Source organism: Cibotium barometz, chromosome 5, assembly GCF_041138505.1.
Source record: "Cibotium barometz isolate CiBa-2024 chromosome 5, ASM4113850v1, whole genome shotgun sequence".
In the NCBI taxonomy this organism is placed as follows: domain Eukaryota; kingdom Viridiplantae; phylum Streptophyta; class Polypodiopsida; order Cyatheales; family Cibotiaceae; genus Cibotium; species Cibotium barometz.
The window spans coordinates 8500605-8521850 of record NC_141050.1 but is presented as its reverse complement, the minus strand read 5'-3'; the positions used below and the strand labels follow the sequence as shown (position 1 = coordinate 8521850).

The 21246-nt window shown below is 44.9% G+C and overlaps 1 protein-coding gene across 4 annotated transcripts in view; it reads left to right on the top strand.

The window, feature by feature from the left end:
- LOC147638020 (transcription factor MYB3R-1-like) overlaps positions 1-21246 on the top strand; it is a 54684-nt gene that overhangs the window by 7890 nt on the left and 25548 nt on the right. For all 4 annotated transcript variants that reach the window (XM_086797534.1, XM_086797549.1, XM_086797527.1 and 1 more), the window contains exons 8-9: positions 10158-10474; positions 10577-10655. In XM_086797534.1, coding sequence (XP_086653660.1) covers positions 10158-10474; positions 10577-10655 — 396 coding nt within the window. The remainder of the gene's footprint in view (positions 1-10157; positions 10475-10576; positions 10656-21246) is intronic.

Sequence of the window (21246 nt, the reverse complement as noted above, 5' to 3'; positions counted from 1 at the left end):
AATTTCTGTAAACTCCATTCTCCACTCCGCCTTCCCAAACCACTTGGCCTGTTGCTTTGTCTCGGAGAGCAACAAAATGCTCATCAAACTCCACCCGTACGCCAGTCTTGCAAACCTGATGCACTGACAACAGATGAAAACCAAGTGCCGGAACATACAACACCTGGGAGGAATGCTTCCCCCCTCTGCCATCGGGAACTATCTCCAACCTGCCCTCACTGTGAACTGGGATAGTGGACGTATCTCCAGTAAGAATATGACCAGAAAGCCTGCAGAGATCCTGTAAACGGGGACGGGAAGGAGTCATGTGCCTGGAAGCACCACTATCGAGAATCACTCCCGAGTATCCGTTGCGGAGAGTCCTCCAATCTCCTCCCTGCCTGAAGAAAATGAAGCATCGGTGTCCATCACCTCCAGGTGCACAAAAGCTGGAGTTTTCATGATTGCTGCTGAGGAGTCTTCACCCTTCTCGGTCTTCCGCTTGGGACACTGCCTCCAATAGTGGCCTTTCTCGCCACAATCATTACAGGTCCTCTCTGCCTTCAGTTTCTTGCGGTCAGCGTCGGACTTCTTCTCAGAAGACGTCTCCGAGGAAGCCTTCCCTTTGCCCGAGTTACGGCCTTTCGACCGTTGGCCAGTTAAGGCCTCTGAACCTCCACCCTGAGGAGGGTTCGTGAATCGTTCCTCCTGGTCCAGGACCATGGGCACAAGCTCCTCCCACGTGATGGTACTGAGCCTGCCACTGGTAATCAAAGAGGAGTAAAATGCTGAGTACGAAGAGGGCAAATGTGACAGCAACGTTATGGCCATGTCCTCTGACGATATCTCCTTCCCAGCCTGAAGAACTTCCTGCTGAAGAGCCTGCAGCTTGTTAATATGCTCTTGCATCGTCGACGACTTTGAAGGGCTCATAACCCGCATCTGTACTTCCAAGGAAATCCTCTTCATGGGCGATACCCTGTTGTAAAGTGAGGCCAAATGCTGCCATATACCTCTGGCCAGCGTCATATGCTTTATATGATTGATTACCTGCGGTGTGCAGTTGAGGAAAATAAACGAACGGACCCTGGCGTTGACACGATCCCACATCTGTGTCTGGGCCTCCCGGTCCTTTCGGGTTGACGGTAACTCCCCTTCCTCTACTTCCGTCCGTGGAACACCAACAACGACGAAATCGGCGAGGTTGTAGGACTCCAGAACAGATTCCATCATCACCTTCCATATGCCGTAGTTGCTCCCGTCCAACTGACGGTCCACCGGGAACGTGGGGAGTGTCGGGATCTTCACATGTCTCTCGGCCATCTCAAACAGATCTGCCATAGCGGGGATGTACTCTGAAAAGAGTGGGTGGGTGGGAACAAAGAAGAACTAAAACCTGCAAGTGGCTGTCCAGCAAATCAGCCCGCCTTCCTCTTGCTTCTCCTCTTCCCGATCAGCCCAAAACAGTCCACCAATCAGCCACAAAACAGTCCCCCTCTTGCTCACACAAATCCCAAGACCTATCTAGAGCCTAGGGCTCTGATACCATGTCAGAATACGCAGCGGAGATGATGACCAGATCTGGGAACACAAGAGCAAAAACGCAGGCAGAAAAACAGCACAAGAGAGAGAGAGAGATGTAGGCGTGTAACTCTGCTCTGATATACACAAGAAGATCCCGAATATGATACAAATAAGGTATGGGGACTGGGGGCCTATTTATATGCCCCCAGATAGGCAGTCGGCCTGCTGAAGAGGCCTCCACGACTGCATCAACAGTCGGCCAGCAGCAGATCAAGCCCACGACTGCAGACATCCAGTCGGCTAGCATCACAGAGGTCCACGACTGATGTCCAGGCAGTCGGCCAGCTATTGATCCTCCAGCCGCCTCAGGGCTGCCTCCCAAGCCTCAAAAAAATGGGAAAAAATAGGGGAAAAATGCGGGGAGTGAGGAAAAATGATAAAACACCTGATAAGGGCGGGCACACCCACAACAAAGGCCGTGGTGTATAAAATTGGACAGGAGATGACTTCTCACAGCATACTCTCGCATTAGTCTAGCCTTTGCAACATGGCTTATCAAGAAGACCAGTCCTATAAAAGTGACTCCTAGGTACACATGAGTGTGCAATCTCCAGCCAGAAAGAATGAGGTCATCAACATACGAAACAATGACACAAATATCTCCATAAGAAAGAAGCACATAGAGATTGCTGTCAGCATATGCCCTCTCAAAGCCAAGAGATAACAAGAAGGCATCAATCTTCTGATACCAGGCACGGGGTGCTTGTTTGAGAGCATAAAGAGCCTTCTGCAGAAGATAAACATGGGTGTCCTGTCCTTGAATCACAAAACCAAGAGGCTGTTCAACATAAACTTCCTCCTCTAAATCTCCATTCAAAAAAGCGGATTTGACATCCATCTGGAACACGGGCCATCCGAAGTGTACAGCTAGAGCCAAAACAATCCTGATGGTGGTATACCTAGCTGTAGGAGCAAATGTCTCATCAAAGCCTTACCGGCCTTTTGAGCATATCCTCGTACAACAAGGCGGGCTTTGTACTTGTCCAAAGTACCATCTGCGTGAAACTTGACTTTGAAAATCCATTTCAAACCAATAACACAACGATGTAAAGGCCGTGGTACCAAAGACCAAGTATTATTCCTCTCAATAGAGGCCATCTCTGCTTCCATGGCTTGCCGCCACTGTGGCTGTGAAAGAGCCTCCTCTGGACTCTCAAGCTCATCAATCTCCTGGAGAGAACTCATGAGAGTATAATTCACTGTGTGATGAGATGTGGAAGCTCGAGATGAACGGCGAGGTCCAAGGGTGGTGGTAGAGATCTGGTTATGGAGCTGTGCATCAGTGAGACCATCTCTAAAGAGTTGCTGAACCCACTGAGGTAGGCTAGCCTTCCTCTCAAAGCGTGAAGAAGAAGATCCAGCTACAGTAGAGGATTCATCCGATGCTGCTGGAAGTGGTGATGAGGTAAGCACTGGTGAGGGTAATCCCGGAGTCAAAGCAGGACTCGTAGAGGGACTCGGAGCTGTAGAAGCTGATGCAGGTGACTGTAAAGGAGCATCTGGCACCGGGGTTGCAGTAGGGGGAGGAGGAGGAGCTAGACGTGGAAGAGGTAAAAGATCACTAGCATCTGTCAGGAATGGATCATCCAGAAAGTCGGAAGATGCATCAGGTGGAGAGGAATCAATGCCAAACAAGCTCTCATCACATCGAGCATCATGGGAAATGATGATGTCATCAATCTCTGGATCCTAGAAGCGGTACCCTTTGGATCTCAGACTGTGGCCTGTGAAGATTCCTCTTTGACTTCGGGGCGAGTGTGGTCCTTTTCTTATCTGGGACATGCACATAAGCAACACAGCCGAAAACATGAAGATGAGATACAGAAGGCTTGTGTCTTGTAAAGGCCTCCCCTGGAGTCATCCCCACAACCGCTTTTGTGAGAGAGCGGTTAATGAGATAAACTGAGGTAGCCACAGCTTCACCCCAGAAAGCAGGAGAGAGACCTGCATGATGCAACAAAGCACGAGCCATCTCTTTGACAGTCAGGTTCTTTCGTTCCACAACTCCATTTTGCTGAGGAGTGTAAGGAACTGTAGTTTGTCGGTGAATGCCCTTCGAAGCAAGGAATTCATTAAGTGGTACAAACTCGTTACCATTATCAGCCCGGAGGAATGAAACTCTACCCCCAGACTGATTTTCCACCATCGCGATCCAAGTCCTGAAACTGGAAAAAGCATCTGACTTGCGAGCCAGAAAACATACCCAGACTTTGCGAGTGAAATCATCCACAAGAAGAAGAAAATATCGAGCCCCGCCAAGAGACTCAACCTCCATAGGTCCTGCAAGATCTGCATGTATAAGCTCCAGTCTTCGGGTTGCTCGATGAGTGGCCTCCTCTAGAAATGCATCTCGATGATACTTGCCCATCATGCAGGATGAGCAGATGTGTGAAAGAGACCTAAGCTGAGGTAGTCCGTTGACAACCTGCTTAGAATGGAACTTCTATAAGGCAGCAATGGGTACATGACTGAAGCGAGAATGCCACAAAGAAGTATCTGCCTCAGAAACCAAAGCTAACACGGGTGAGAAAAGCTGATGAATATGGGAATCAATGTGAGGGATTTAGGGAGAAAAATTGGTGATCTTGTAGAGATCCCCATCATGGATTCCATTGGCAACAACTGAGAGAGTCTTCCTGTCGATTACTTCGATGACCTCATCATCAAAGTACACACCAAGTCCCTTTTGAGAAGCTTTGTATACTGAAAACAGATTTTTGAAAATTCGTGGTACATGCAGAACATCATGTAAGGTGGTAGAGGAACCCAAAGAAACATTACCAACACCGGTGATAGGAAGCGAAGAGTTGTCGTGGATACGAACTGAAGAAGAGATAGTCTGGTAGTCCTCCAAGATATGGGCCTGATTGGTCATGTGGGCAGAAGCACCACTATCACCAACCCATTCCACCGCTTCAGGTGTGACACTAACCTCTTCAGGAGAAGTCATATCTGTGATCACGAGGAATGAATCCTTTGAAGAAGTGGATGAATCTGTGATTGCCATGTATGCAACTTTGGCAGATCCCTCCTATGAAACTTTGCCTTTATCTTTGGTGTTGTCCTTGTCGGATGCTTTAGAAGCGTCCTGGGCTTTATACTTGGCTTTTGCTGCTCGAGAATCATCACGACGAGCAAAGCAGCGAGCCTCAGTATGACCTGTCCTGCCACAATAATCACATTCATTGCTTTTGTCCTTGGATTCGTTAGAATCCTGTTTACCCTTGCCCTTGCCTTTGCCTTTTTTTTTTGGTGTTGTTGCTGCTGTTGTTGGAGTTCCCTTTTCCGCCTTTGCCTTTGCCCTTGTCAAAGGCAACAAAAGCAGACTCCGACTTGCCCTTTCCGCGAAGCATGCACTTGTCGTGGAGATAACTCACGACTTTCTCAAAAGGGGGGAGAGGATCACGGAAATAAATATTATCCCTGAAAGAATCAAAGGAAGCATACAACTTACCAAGAAGTTTATGGATGGGATTGTTGATGGTGCTCCCGTACTCCTCGAGTTGTAGCTTGATACGGGAAAACTCTCCAATCTTCTCAATAAGGTTATCTGACTCAGTGATGGTAAGCTTCTCCAGATCTGACTCCAATTTGGCAATCTTCACTGTTGAAACTCTCCCATACCTCCTTGGGATCTTTGTCCACATTTGATGAGCATTACTCCGGTAGGAGACAAATTGTACTTGTATGGATGGAGTCATGCAATGGATGATGATGAGACGAGCCCGAGCATCCAATATGCTTCCCAAAGCAGGGTCCACCAAGTGAGGTGTGGAGGTAGCCATCCACACACCGGCTTCTTCCATGAGTGTAGAAAGACCCAAGTATAATAGTTGGTTGAGGTAAGCTTCATGGAGTCACTGACTTGGGGAGGATTGTAGGATGGTATGTGGGTAGGGGTGGGAGCAAGACCTGGATGAGAGAAACTCAGAGAGGAAAGATTGGGAATAGGAACCACCTGTGGAGCGGCGGGAGCAGGGGATCCAGGCTGTGATGGTGCTGGAGAATCAACAGGAGAAGGAGCAGCTGTAGAGAAATCTCGTGAAGCCATGTCCTCTGACAAGAAACCTTCTCTGTAGAAAGGGGCTGAAAAAAATCAGCAAGTCCTCCTCTCAGGCTGTGCACAACAAGAAGAAAGGGAGGGAGGGTGGGAAATTGAAAGGAGGGGAAGAAGATCTCTCCAAGATGTAGTTCCCTTTCCTCAGCACCTAGAAGAGGACTTTAGCAATCAGAAAAATCAGCAACCTTTGCTGAAAATTCAGAAATACAACAGTCCCAAGGGTCAGATGAAGAAAACGCAGCACTCTTGAGGAAGCCTCTGCTCCCGGAAGAAAACGCAGCACCTTCTACTGTGAAATTTGCAGAAAACGTAGCAAACTGGCGAAGCCTCCGCTCCAAAACAGAAAACGCAGCTTTCTTTTGCTCACAGGTCAGCGTTTTGCTCTGATACCATGAAAGAAAGTGAAGCAAATATAAAACACAGATGTAGGTCCAGGTACAAGACCTGTAAATGCTGGAAACTGATGTTTATTACTGAAATCTGAGCACGAGGGAAGCCCATAGGTGCTCTACAATGGTGAGAAGCAGGAGCAACTGCTTCTCACCATTGTAGAGCAGTAGCAACTGCTAATGACCTCAACTGAATGCTGAAAAATGAGATGAATTGGGGGACAGGGAGCCAGCCCTTATATATTCCCCCAAGATGCTAGTTGGCCAGCTGTAGCAGGCCGATAGCATGGCGGTAGCATAAAATGCTACATAAAATGCTACATAAAATGCCTAAAAATACCAAAAAATGGTAGAAAAATGCTGAATAATCTCTGCTAAGATATGCCAATGCAGGCCCTCATAAATGGCCAAGACAAGCATGAAAAAAGGTGATGTAGACCCTTTGGAGATGATATAATCCAACAAGGTGGTAGGACAATTTTTGCTCTTAGTTCTTCTTTGTGTTAAACAAGCATTTCAATGCCCACAGGAGTAGAAATGAACCACAGATTATCAAATGCATGCATGCATGAGAGAGAGAGAGAGAGAGAGAGAGAGAGAGAGAGAGAGAGAGAGTACTAACGTCCATAGAGGCCAGATATGGCCTATGGGACCAAAAAGCAAAAACCTTGCAATAAGAATGAAATATGAAAGTGATGTGCATCAAAAATAAGTGTGGCCAATACATTCGGTAGTGGAGCATGCACCTAAGAGTCCAAAAGGTGGTGTCAAGTCTCCATGATCTGTGCTATGATATAATGGAGAGAGAGAGAGAGAGAGAGAGAGAGAGAGAGAGAGATTATTATATTAACATTTGATGAGACATAATACACATCATAAAGACCATGTCAATCTTGAGCTAAATCTATGGTCTAGCAAGGAAAACAAAAAGCATTCTACTAATCAACTAGTAGAGATATGATGCCAAGCATTAGGAACAATCATCTTATTGTGTCTTTTGTGTTTGTTTTTGTTTGGGCTCATGAAAAAACGCAATGAGAGCTCTTTCCTCACAATACGTTGCCCACTTGCCTTCTTTCGGACTTGCTCCAATTTTGGCTAATTTGCATTCGATTGGTGGAGTTGCATTGGGGTTAATTGCTCTACAATCCATATCTTTGTGCCTTTTAGTTTGTTTGACTGTTTTGGATCTTTGTAGCTTATCGAGTTTGGTACTCATATGGGTGCTTGGAGAAGCATGTCTTATGAATTGATTGTTTGCGATTAGCACCTAATCAAAGACCTAAACACATGCACAACAAACTGCTTCTAATTAGAGACTTAAACCCATGCACCATAGATTGCTTCCTCTTATGTTCATACACAATAGAGAGAGATGACCTAATCTACCTATTACTAACATGAAGTATAGACAATACTCATCAACAGAGTTACTCAATGGTAGCACTGCTCCTGAGCTCTCAATGACTCAATGATGACTGATTGACTAACTGATCAATGAATATGAGTCATGACTAAGGCCTAGCCTCCTGTTTATAGTGTCTAATATTAGTGAGTTGGCTACCAACCCTAATAATAATGTCCAACAATGTGTGTTTACACAATAACCCAATAAGTTTGTCGACACTGCTCATTGGGCATTTGGACGGGCGTTTGGACAATATTACAATGCTCTAACACAATAGTTCTTACAAACACATGAATCTGGCCACACACTCGACCTTTGAGTTGGCCAATGGGTAGAAGCATGTCCACGTCACACTCGGGAGAGTGTTCACATGACATCCCCTCTTGCTTAACTTGGAGCACGGGTGCAAATGATGCTCCAACTTGGTACGGATCCTCTAGCAAACTTGCTCTCTGCTCCACACATCGGTCCAAACTCCAATAGCATGGCTATTGGACGTGCTGTCTCCAACGATGTCTCTACTATTGCCTTCTCGGGAATTGCGGGAATTGGAACTAGTCCCTCTGCCTCTGGACACTTAGCTGGCATGGTAGACACCATTGTTGAATCGCTCATCTCGATGGGTTTGGAGAGAAAAGTTTGAAACTCGATGACTCCTCCCTATCCTCAAAAATTGGAATGGACTGTGGGATGGGTTTTGGTTCTCACATGCATCTTGGACAAGGTCTCCACACATCGGTCCAAACTCCAATAGCATGGCTATTGGACATGCTGTCTCCAACGATGTCTCTACTATTGCCTTCTCGGGAATTGCGGGAATTGGAACTAGTCCCTCTGCCTCTGGACACTTAGCTGGCATGGTAGACACCATTGTTGAATCGCTCATCTCGATGGGTTTGGAGAGAAAAGTTTGAAACTCGATGACTCCTCCCTATCCTCAAAAATTGGAATGGACTGTGGGATGGGTTTTGGTTCTGGCACATGCATCTTGGACAAGGTCTCCTCAAGAACACCTCCTGTGATCTCATTTCACAAGAGCTCCTTCTGTCTTGGAAGTGCCCCCTTTGTTGGGCCAACACTCTCGATCTTGGGTTGCTTCACAACCCTAGGTCTTTCCACGTTGGCCTTTGTTGCCATGATCTTTCTCCATTTTGCCATCAGGTTGTTGATAAGAGCCTCGGTGAATTCCCGAAGCTGTGCTTGACATGCTTCTTCCTCGTGTCGCCCATGGTCCTCTTCCTTGGCCTCTCGTATCTGCATGATCAGGGCTATACTCTTCTCCCACTAACGGATCTCTCCTTGGAGTTGTTCAATCTCTTCTTGCCTTCGTTGAGACCCCTCCTTGCGAATGTCCCCCTCTTGCTAATGACTTTCCTTCATGGCTTCAAAGCTCTCCATCGGTGTTAACATTTGCCGAAACTCCATGTTCTACATACATTTACCTGCCCACAGATGAACATACACACCTTTGTGGTCAAGGATTAGGTGAATTTTTCGTCCTTTTGCGATGGAGGAAGCGTGGGTCTACCCCCTCCATCCATGGATTGGCCGGCCTACAACACCCCCTTGGAGGCACCCTTTTGATGAGTTTTGTTGCTGTGGATGACCGCCCACTGTGTGCTGTGGACGACTGTCTACTGTGTGCTGTCTTGCAGACTGAATAGGGCTGCGTTTTTGCTGCCAGTTGTGTGATGTCTTGCAGACTGAATAGGTTTGTGTTTTTGCTGAATCTTGCCGCTCTTTTGCTCTCCCAGATCTGGCCTTTGAGTGCTCACCATTGGACCCCCCCTGGTGTGCCTTCTTCCACTCCTATCTGTGTTGAAGCACCAACATGCGGCCTTGCTTGCTTGCTCTGTCCGCTCTCTACTTGGTGTGTTTGGTCCTCTTTCTTGCCCTTTGGCTGAGCACCCCTTGCACACACAAGACCTATCTGGTATGGAATTTGCAAAACATAGCCTTGATCAGAAAAAATGCAAACTTGAGTGAAAACACTGATGATGAAGGGGTTCTTCGCGATGGATCTCCACACCTTATGAGAGAAAAAATTGCAACCTTTATTTGGTCAAAATTTTGATGCTCTGATACCATGTAACATGGGTGCTTGTGGAAGTGTGTTTTATGAATTGATTGATTGCAATTAGCACCTAATTAGAGACTTAAATCCATGCACAACGTCTTCATGCTCAATACACTGTAGAGAGAGAGGATGTGATCTACCATCATGAAGTATATAAAATAATGATGATTAGAGATACTTAATGGTAGCGCTGCTCTTGAGCTTTCAATGACTCAATGATGATTGAGTGATCAATGAATGAATATGACTAAGGCCTAGACTCCTATTCATAGTGTCTAATGTTGGTGAATTGGCTACCAACCCTACCAACCCCCTAATAATAATGTCCAACTACATGTGTTTACACAAAAACTCCGTCCACACTGGCTTGCTCATTGGGCACCTAGACAATATTACAATGATCTGGCACAATATAGCCCTTACAAACACATGAATCTGGTCACGTACTCGACCCTTGAGTAGACCAATGGGTAGAAGAAGCATGTCCATGTCACACTCGGGACGTTTGACACCGGTGGATCATTTGCACAGCTTCACGTAGTTGAGCATCTAAGTATCCCTCCTCTTCTTCATCCATGCACGAGAGAGAGAGAGAGAGAGAGAGAGAGAGAGAGAGAGATTTTAAGTTTTTGTTGTTTGCATTTCGGTCTTAACATGCAGGAAAAGTCCTCTTCTGTCTTGAGTGAACAGACGCTCATGCACTCTTTTTGCTCAATTAGTGGACAAAATATTGGGAATGAGAACCTTGCAAGGCCTTGCACCTTGCTAGGCCCCAAGGGTTTAGGGTATGGCTCTCTGGACAGAAGTACGGTTGGACCAAGTTGCTCTTTAACTATCATGCCAAAATCTTGTGAGAAGAATGTTGATTTGCAGTCACTTGCAAAAATTTCGGAGGCATTCACTCCAAGATTGACACCATTGTCTAGCCTAAATCAGGACATTATCAGTGGAATTGGTGGGGCAGAAGGATTCACTTTGTATGTGGCATCCACTTTTGGACAACTCTTTCTTGTGTGTATCTAATGAAGCCTTTCGTTTGTAAGAAAGGTATTAACTAAGTGCTTTATGTGATGTGGCAGAGGACAATGCTCGCCTTTGACGGGTTTGAAGTCACTATTCTTTGTTGATCCAAAGCTCGGTACAACATCAAGGTTGGAGGTAATGCCGAATTTTTATATGCCTTCACTTCCAAAGGTTGTTAATGAGAACGCTTGATTATGGGAAATTGCTATTTTTAATTCTGTTCTTGGGTGCATTGAGAGGAACCCCAACTTTTAGCAAGTGAAAACCAGCAAAAGTTAAGTGGCTTTGTTGAAACCTTTGTTAAAGATGCACGAATATAGTGCCAGCACCAAGTGGGTTCTAGCCCGACTAGTAACACCTTTGGCTGCTGGTTCCTAACACGTAGGTCTAAAGTTTAAACTCTAGCACCTAATGTAAGTAAACTCTCCAAAAAAAAGGGTGCACAAATATAACGAGGAAGAATCTCTCAGACAAACTTTAAAGTGTTTAGTGCTGAAATTAAAGAGCATGAACAGGTGCAATCAGTTTTTAAATAGCTAACTTGAGTTGGCCCCAAAATGCTGCATAACAACCATGTTAAGTAAGTGCCCACAAATGTGGCCCAGAACGTGCTCAGCCAGTTAGGCTCTTGACTAGTGTGAACCTGGCCAAAATGACACATATCTGTTAACAAGATCTGTGTCCACATGCCTGATAATCGAGGGTTTTTTTTCCCCCCGAAAAGAGCGTTCTATTAAGTAGTATAAAACAGCCAGAATTGTGATACTGCCAAATTGTTGGGATCAAGGTATTCCTTTTGTGTGTGTGTGAAGTTTGAACCACCTCCTAGAGAGTGGCAATGTGTAAGTGTCTTGTCTGTGTGAACCACCTTTGTAACCTATAAAGGTGCATGTACTTCATTGAAAAAATCAAGCAAACTATCACATCATTGAGTTGTGTTAAGAGCTTTGTTCTCTTTATTCTCTCTCTATCTTTTTGAACACACATTCCTATGTCATGAAGAATTTTCAACCTCTATAGCTTAGGACATTAATGTCCAGGTTGATACTGCCTCGAGCGTTAGTGCCCTACGCATCAGCCTGAATTTTTTGTGACTGTATGCACATTGTGCCGTGCCACAGTCAAGGTACATGAGTAAATGTTTAACAGGTAGAAACGGCCATACTAGGTGACAGTAGCAACGATGGAGAAAGTCCTTTCTTTGTTTGGATTTTTGCCTGCACAGTGCAAGTGCTTGCTGTTGCTGTTGTTTTTGTCAATTTGATGCAAGTAGGCAATGGAGAAAGTCCTTTCTTCAGGTCGACTGCTCTTCTACGAGCTAGGTATTGGCACACAAAGCTGACGTGTCTGGTTTGTTGTTGGGCACAAGCTTAGATGTGTTGAAAGACGGCCGACAAGCTATCAACGTAGCATCTACGTGGCTTTAGATTTGCCACAGTTGAGGTACAAGAGCAAATGTTTAACAGGCAGAAGCGGCCATACTAGGTGACAACAATAGCGAATGCGGGCAGCTATTGCGGGAGAGCAAATGGAGCAGTGTTGCACTGGGCACCTAGCTGGCAGATGTTGAGGACTCTAAAGCCACGTAGATGCTACGTTGATAGCTCGTCGGCCATCTTTCAACACATCCGAGTCTGTGCCCAACAACAAACCAGACACGTAAGCTCTGTGTGCCAATACCTAGCTCGTAGAAGAGCAGCTGACTTGAAGAAAGGGCTTTCTCCATTGCCTACCTACATCAAATTGACAAAAACAACAGCAACAGCAAGCACTTGCAGGCAGAAATCCAAACAAAGAAGGTATTCATTAGAAAAAATTTGGGGCTTTTCAAAATTTCTACAAATTTTGCTTAATTGAAGCGTTAATCTTAAATCCCCCCATCATTTCTCAAAATTGAGGGAATATATCAAGCATTAAAGGGTTGCCACAGCCTACTACATCATCATTTTTGATAACCCCCATGTTTGGAAACCCTAATTTCATTATCTTCTTTGCAATTATGAGCTGTCACATGTTCATAGACAAGCTTAATGGTGGCCAAGATTTTCACGCCTGGCAAATGAAGATAAAGTTTCATTTGATGAAAGAAAACCTGTGGGGTTTGGTGAAGAACACTATTAGTGCAACCTCTTCCACGGATGCTGATACAATCAATGAAGAAGATACTAGAACACAAGAGTATCTATTTAGAGAAGAGAGGGCATATGCCATAATTGCTCTTGGCTTGGGTGATGATTATTTGTATATATCTTAAATCACCACCTTTGAGTTGCAACTAAAGACATGAGAATCTCTTGGTGCACATGTCAACAAAATGAGGAGCCTCATGACTCAACTAGTTGCAATTCAATCTCCAATAACTGAAGATGATGCCATGGCAATGCTTCTCAAAAGCATGCCTAAGGAATATGACAACTGGTGACCACCATGAAGAACATTCCTAATCCTACCTTGGAGGGAATCATCAGTTCTTTACAAGAAGAAGAAAGAAAGAAGAAGCAAAGGTCAATAGAAGCTGTCCCAGAACAAGGTTTTGATGTAAAGACCAAAGGCTCAACAGAGGGTAGGCGAAAGGTAAAGCTCGCTGAAGAACTTTCGGAATCCTACCTTGAAGGGAATCATCAACTCTTTATAGGAAGAAGAAAGAAAGAAAAAGCAAAGATCAACAAAAGCTATCACAGAACAAGGTTTTGCTGTAAAGACCAAAGCTTTACTCATATAGAGGACAAGCCAAAGGTAAAGCTTGTAGATTATGTGGGAAAAGCAATCACTTGGAAAAGGATTGCTTTAGCCTAAATCCTTGTGGTATCTGTGCGAAAAGCAATCGTCTTGAAAAGGATTGCTATTCAAAGAAAAACATTGTTAATATTATTGAAGAGCCTTCCATACACAAGAGGTCAACTATTGTATTGATGATTGGGCTTTTTAAGTCCATTGTGTGTGTTGTTTTCTTTTGTGTGATGTAATGAAGCAACACCTTTAGAATAGGTTTAGGACCTTGGTCATGGGCTCAAGTATAAAAGGGGGTTCATGGACTATCAATGTACCCTTTTTTGATCTTTTGACACCTTTTGATATCTTTTGATATTAGTCATCATGACTCTTGGAGCCTTATGGCTTTCAACCTAGGCTTATGAAAGGCTGTTTCGATCCTTTGGTGAAAGGTATTATGCATGATTTCTTGCTAATTGCATGATTAATCAACATAATGATTGCCCCAAATCTCAGCTTATGATCACTCCATTTCAATTGGTATCAGAGCTCTTAGCTTAGATCTTTGCTTAGGAAGCGATTAGATGATAATCATTTTCGGATTATTCTTAATCCAGTTTTCAGAATGCATTTTCTTGATCATGATTAGTGATAATCATTTTTGGATTACTGTTAATTCAATTTTCCAAAATGCATTTCCTTGATCATGATTAGTGTTAATTATTTTCGGGTTAGGAATTTCCATAGTTTTCAAAATGCATTTTCTTGATTTTCTTTCATTTCTTGATGTTCTTGAGAATCTTCTTGATTTTCTTAATTTTTGCATGAATCAAAGTCTATTTTCATCAAATCTTCACACAAATCCTAGTTTCCTCCTTTCAATTGCAAGATCCTTTGAAATGATGTAGTTCTTGAGCAAGAAAGTGTGCAGAAACTGTTAAATCTTTTTAGATTTGTGTATAAGCAAGGTCTTATCATAGATTAGTGATAATCTTTCAAAGATTAGTACTAAACACACTTCTACAACAAAGATTGATCAAGCTATACTAGTTTTAATACAAAAGTGTACAAGGTTTACAGTTTCAAGTGTAGAAATTCACAAAGTTTGTTGATTAACACTGTGTTTGTAAGTATGGCCCTGCTGGGAATTGAATCCTGTCCACTGGTGTGAGCCAGTGTGCCCCATACATCATAGGGTTCTCCTAACTTGCATACAAGGTTTCTTGAGTGTGAAGATCTCTTGCAGATTATTACAAATCCTTTAATCTTTTGCTGTTCTTGGTTAATTTTCTATAAAGAACCAGTTCTGTGAAAAGAAAGGCTATCAAGAAACACAACAAAGTGAAGATTTCCTATGCAGCTTGGTAAAGAAGTGTGCAGAGCTTAAATCTTTGATAGAAGTTTAGACTTACGCAGTTCTTAGTGCAGTTTTGGAACAGCTTCATTGCCTTGGTGTTGGTTCAAAGCTTAAGCTTAGCATTGTAGTACTTGTTTCAAATCTTCATAAAGACCCTTCCCAGAGTGGAGAGACCTTGGCATGAGAATTGCATTCGAGTATGTGCTTGAGAGAGACTCTGGTATGAGCATTCTGCACATCAGCACAAGAGGCCCTAGCTTCCTCAATCAGCTCTGAAGGGAACCTCTCTCATGGGGCTCTAAAGTCATCTACAATGGAATACAGAGCTGCTAGATGACCTTGTTCAATTAGCTCAGCATAAGAAGCAGTTTAAAAGAAGCTCACAATCCACGCTACAGCTTAACACAAATGCAACGAGTTGTATCACAACAAGCAATTTTATCTTCTCAGTCGTATCACAACACACATGAGCTTGTTCTCAGAGCACCATCAAACAAGCACTTCATGCGGGTGATTGCAGCGTTAATCACATGCCCGTTCTGTCCGAGTTTTGCTTCAACCGCTGCTCAAAGTTTGGCATCTCAACTCAATGTAAGGGAACCAACTAAGGCTTATGCACTTCATCGTGCACAAACCGCAGTGTACACTGGTTTGTGAGGAGTGCAAAAGGTTCTTCACTGTTATGAGAGAAAATACAAGCAAGTGCAACTCGGCTGACAACCTTGCTACTCTCTCTCCTAGCCTTGGCAACTAGGGCGGCCGATTCCAAACTCTCTGTTTTGTGCCAGCTAAGCCAGCCAGCCATGGTTGCCGGGCTGCTAGGCCAGCGCATAGCCAGTTGAATCCATGACTAACTATTTACATTAAATAGATCAGAACAAGCAGAAGGCATGCAAACGAAACGAGCTGAAGGCATGCAAACAAAACCAACAAAATCGAGAGGCGAGAAGAGGGGAGAGGCTAGGGTAAAACCAGTCACCAGTTGAACCAGTCGAAAGAGAGGAGAGGCTAGGATAAAACCTAAGCCGTGAGTGGGGTGAAAGGTACAGCGAGTCAACAGGAGGGGCAACCCAGGGCTCTGTCAGGCCAGTTGGCTCTGTCGGGCCAGTTGTGGAGAAATTCGGTGCTTCAACTCTAGCGAAACGGTGCAGTTTAGCACTCACAGCAACTAGTGCAACCAGCGTAATGGTCTGCAAGCGCTGGCATGTAGTGCTGCATCGTTGCTAATGCAACTCGATTCGCTGCTCAGCACTCATTATTACTAATTCATCAAGCCTGATCGCCTTGTGGTTTAGTGCAGATCTCCAACACAGCCAGCTCACACGCATTATATGGAGCGCTTAGCTCAGTTGGGTTCAGCATCATTGCCTTTGCAAAAGCGTTGGCAGTTTGCAAAGGAGACTAAAGGCTCGTTGCTCAGCACTCACAGCATCATTGCCTTTGGGAGGCTCACTGACAGCAGTGGCAACAGTTTTATTTTGTTAAAAAAAAAACACAAAATGCAGCATCATTGAGCTCTCAAGGAGGAGCTCTGAGCACAACTAGTGAGGAGCTTTCAGCACCACACAACTAAAAAAAAAAAAGAGAAGAGAAGACTGCAGAGCAGGTGCGTGAGAAGTGAGAATGAAAAGGGTCTTTAGGATTTTTCTTCTTTTAGCCTATCCACTTTTGGCCTTCCACACTACATTTCCCATAGCTCCTTTCACATTACTTCCCTTGGATCCCTTTTACCCATTCACACTTGAGCTTGTACACCAAATTGGCCATTTAACATTTACCACACATCCTTACACATGCCTCCGATGTGGTGAGGGTATTCACATGCGATGATGGGGCTTGTTTACACGCTTTGAGCCACGAGGAGACTGCTCGTGTGCCGTGGGATAGATTTGGTGCATTTGGGGGGTGTTTGTTACACACATTTCATGCTTTGGGTTTTGTGGAGCATGTTCACACGCGCTTCACACATTGGGTGATTTAGTGTTGATTTGAGCATCTTGGGGGTTGTTCACACGCATTGGAGCATTGTGTGTTTTGTTCACACGCATTGGGCTTTATTAGTGATTGTTCATGCGTAAGAGTTGTGTCACTCTCATTGGCGCATCATTTGAGCTTATTCACACGCGGTGTGAGTTATTTGTGCTTTACTATTCCTTGTTTACATGTCATAGCGCACTTTGGGCTTATTCATACACTTTGGGTTTTGGAGACTTTGTTCACACACTTGGAGTTATGTTGAGTGGTGGTCACACGTAGCTATGGGTATTTCTTACTAACTTTATCCTTCTTATGACTGACACACCACACATCATCTTCATCATCGATATCACTATGACACATCTTAGATCTTGATTTTAGGAGGGTCGCACATGCATTGTCTTCACGGCTGTACGCTCTTATCACGAGTTGCCACTTTGTGTTAGGGAGCACATCTCATTTGCGGCATTCGCACATACCTTTGGCACATCCAGGCTTAGATGTTTGGATCTCGACTCATCGACTTCTCATTATTACGGGGTGGCATATTCATGTCATGGTTGGTTGTTCGAGCTTGAGAGTTTGGTGCCTAGCCATCAGAGGCATTTGTTCGATGAGGAGGAGATTCATGCCAGATGGTCCAGATCGTCCGTACATGGCGATTTCTTTGCTACATTGCTTGGCTACTTTGACACGGAGGGTTCGGCATTGTTCACGTGGGATGATTCTTTCTTTGGCCACTTATACGAGTGTCCCGCACTCTTGAGCCGCCATGATTATGTTCTTGAGGATGTAGTCGACATTGACACAGAATCAGATCATGATGATGATGTATTATACACACATATACATGACGTTGTATCACACACACGTGCACATGATTATAGTGATACACATGCATATCATGACACATACACACATGATGATAGTGATACATGTGGACATGATGACATACACATACATGATGATGATGATGTATGTAGTAGTGATGTGTGTGATCTAGATCATGATGACATGATCTTGGGGGTAGGCATGGCAGCGAACACATCGAGCATTACGAGCATCATAAAGCGACCTATCATTATGAGTATCATAGAGCGACCTATCTCTATTCCTAGTGATCATAGGGATACATTAGATGACCATAGTGATGCATCTGACGATCTTAATGGGCATTTGATTAGTCATGATTATTCGGTTAGTCATACATCCCTAGTTACACATGGGGATGACACTTCACATATTGATGAGCACATCATAGACCATGAGGAGCATAGACGTGAAGTTCTAGTATTAGATGTGTTGGGCTACTCCTCTAGAGTTGTCACATGTGGAGAGATTTTGGATACGACCACTACTCCTAGTTTTTATAGTATTCCTGGAAGCATTCGTGTGGATCGAGTTGTGATTGAGCAGTCAGGGATAGTGCATGAGAGTAGTGATGAGTTCGTGGAGGTGAGACATCGTAGGAGAATGCATATCAATTATGACATCGACCTCGAGAGATTTACATTTGATCACGATATTTTCTTAGATCCAGTGTTATTGGAGATTGATTTATCATGGGATTTAGGTCATATAGGGACACCATTGATAAAGATTGTCTATACCTTTGGAGATGACCTTAGTGGCCTTGGAGATTCCATTGATAGTGAGTTGGTTGATACCACCATAGTTGTCACGGTACGAAAATACGATAACGTGCGGGAATTTTTGGTACGATATGAAATTTTGGGATACCATATGATAAAATATGGTTTTTTTTAAAACACTTACAAACTATGGAGCTTCAAGCTTGAATGTGAGGGAAGGTTGGGGGAGGGGAGGAGTCCACAATGCTTAAAGAACCACAACATGGATATTTGTCTCTCCCAGTTGGATGTCCCAATTGTCTCCAAAAAAGAGCCTGCATGGGTTTTTGACTAAGGGACCGTCCTTGCACAGATACGGGCAATGCATCTAGGGTGATAGGTGTAGGCACTCCTCTGTAGATCAAAATGGCCCTATCTATATCTTTTTTTCTCCTACATAACTTGAGGATATGGCTGTCTAGCCTACCTATACCAATAGGGATCTCCAAGTGATGTAGCAAGATTCTCTCCTCATCCTACCAATCAAGTGTACACTACCAGTCTACCTTGCTAGATTTTTTAGGTCTCTTAGTAACCCCATATGGAATACGGAGTGGACACGAAAATTGCGAAGTATTGCGGGCATTTGGGATCTTCGTTAAGCGGGATTTTTTTTTTTGGGAGCATTTGGATTTTTTTCTCAAGGTTGGGGGGGGAACTCGTGCATAATGATATCATACAGAACCGCACTATACGAACCTTACGGTACAAATAGGTTCGTACCGGTACGAGAAACAACCATGGATCATAGTCACGGGACGGAGGGGACAGGACCGGGACACGGAAACGCCGTCCTGAAATGACATGGCGCTTCGACACCGACTAGGGATGGGCGGGACGCCTCGGGCATCTGTGTCACCAAGGGACGGCGTCCCGGGAACGGCGGAACGGGCGCACCTTGTCGGGGACGGGTCTGGGGAATAGGACAGCCAGGATGCCTTTTTTTTTTCGCTGGTTTTTTCGCCGTTTTTTTTTTTGGCTTTTTTTTCCTGTCGTTTTTTCTGTTGCCTCTGCCCGTTGGTGGTTGGCAGCTGCGCCCATTTCCTCCCGTTGGCACTATGGCCTGCCGTGACCTGCACCATGCATGAGCCTTGGAGCCACCTATAAGGCTCGAGCTCTCCTCTCTCTCTCTCTCTCCCACTCTCTCACTCTTGTCTAGCTGCCCCACTCCCTCTCTCCACTCTTGAGCTTAAGCAGCAATCTCTCTCTCTCTCTCTCTCTCTCCCACTCCCTCACTCTCTCTCTCTCTCTCTCTCTCTCCCACTCCCACTCCCTCTCCCACGGGCCACGGCCCACTCCCTCACTCTCTCACTCTCTCTCTCTCTCCCACTCCTTCACTCTCTCTCTCTCAACCCGCAAGCTTTCTCTAGGCTCAGCCTCTTAACTTTTAAGCCTTAAGCCTTAAGAGCTCTCTCTCTCTCTCTCTCTCTCTCAACTTTCACCCTCTCTCATGGCATCTTCTTCACAAGCAACCTTTGGCTCCGCACGTCGTGGTGGTGCTAGAAGAACCAATGGTTTGTCATGGTGGGAAGAGGTTAATGCCAACCGCCTTGGAAGTGGAGGAGGTTCACGCCCGTGGTCTTGCAAGCTTTGCCCCTATAGGGACGAGTGGGTCAGACAAAGTGAGAGCCCACCTTATGCATGAGTCCGGGCACGAGGTTCGATTTTGCACGGGAATCACATCGGAGAAGAGAAGTGAGCTTCTTGAGCGCATTGCCGGGCATGAGGCTTTGAGGGCTGCAAGGCCGGCACGTGTGGTTGTGGATCTTGTAGCATTTGTGACACCACCCGAGGAGTTTGTTTCAGGGTCAAGGGGTGCATCTACCACATCTACACCACGGCCACATGGTGTAGGTTTCTTTGCAATGCCCACACCCACGCGGCGACAGAGTACACGTATCGTACATTTAAAGTGATGCCTTGAAAGTTCAAAGTGTAAAAACATAAATGTTATTTTATTTAGTGTGCTTTGTAGTCAATAAATTGCATATTCCATGTGTTGTCCCCGTCCCCCCGTCTATGTTCCCTGCCTTTTGCCGTTCCCTGTCCCCGTCCCTGCATCCCATGTGACTATGCTATGGATACCACTTATCTCTCTTGTGTAGACACACACATATAGAGTGTTTTGCACATGGAGATATTGTGCATGGGTTGGATCATACTCATACATACATTGATATGGTGGATCATGTCTTCGACTTTTCGAGTGGTGCTACATGGGATGATGGCATGGGTTCACATTTGACTCTACATGAGGCCGATCTCGAGTTATGTTCATTTGGCTTCCACAGGTGTCAACACGACGAGCCTATGTTCTTTGGAGCTAGGACATTTTCCTTTGGATGCATTCTTTGCCACTTGAGGAGCATAGTTTTTGGATATGTGGCTCGACATTCAGATGCAACCACGACATATCTCAGTCTTTGCCTACACGATGGTTCTTTTGCGCGAGTACCATTTGACATTTTGGCTAGGAGTTTCGAGCTTCTTTGGTGGATACTTTTCGTGCCAGATTACACTGTGGTCGTAAGGATGAGCTTACGGGTTTTCCTTTTGACCCTGGAGCTACTATTTCTTTGGAATCATGCTTTCCTTTTGATCCAAGAGCTACCATTACTTCGGCTTCGGAGTTGAGCTTTCCTTTTGACCCAAGAGCTACTACCATTTCAGCTTCGACAGTTCAGGGTGTATACCATACATATCCTTTTGAGCCTGGAGGATACTTGACTAGCTTCGTCATCAACAACAGTGGTTCCTTATCCTCTCCACTTGGACCATTGCCTTGGATTGTGCATGCCTCGGATTTCCTTTCGATCCAAGCGGTTGCATAGATAGCCTCATCATTGACGGGAGTCCTTCATCCCCATTTGACCTTGGGGGTCATATGATTCATGTATGGGTTTTCCGTTACATTGACATTCAGCCATGGATGCGATTTTTTGGCTTTTGTACATAGCCACTTGTATATGTCGTTTCTTGGTGCATGACCGCCCTTTGATGTCGAGGACGAAATCATTATAGGAGGGGATGGCTTGTAATGAAGCAACGG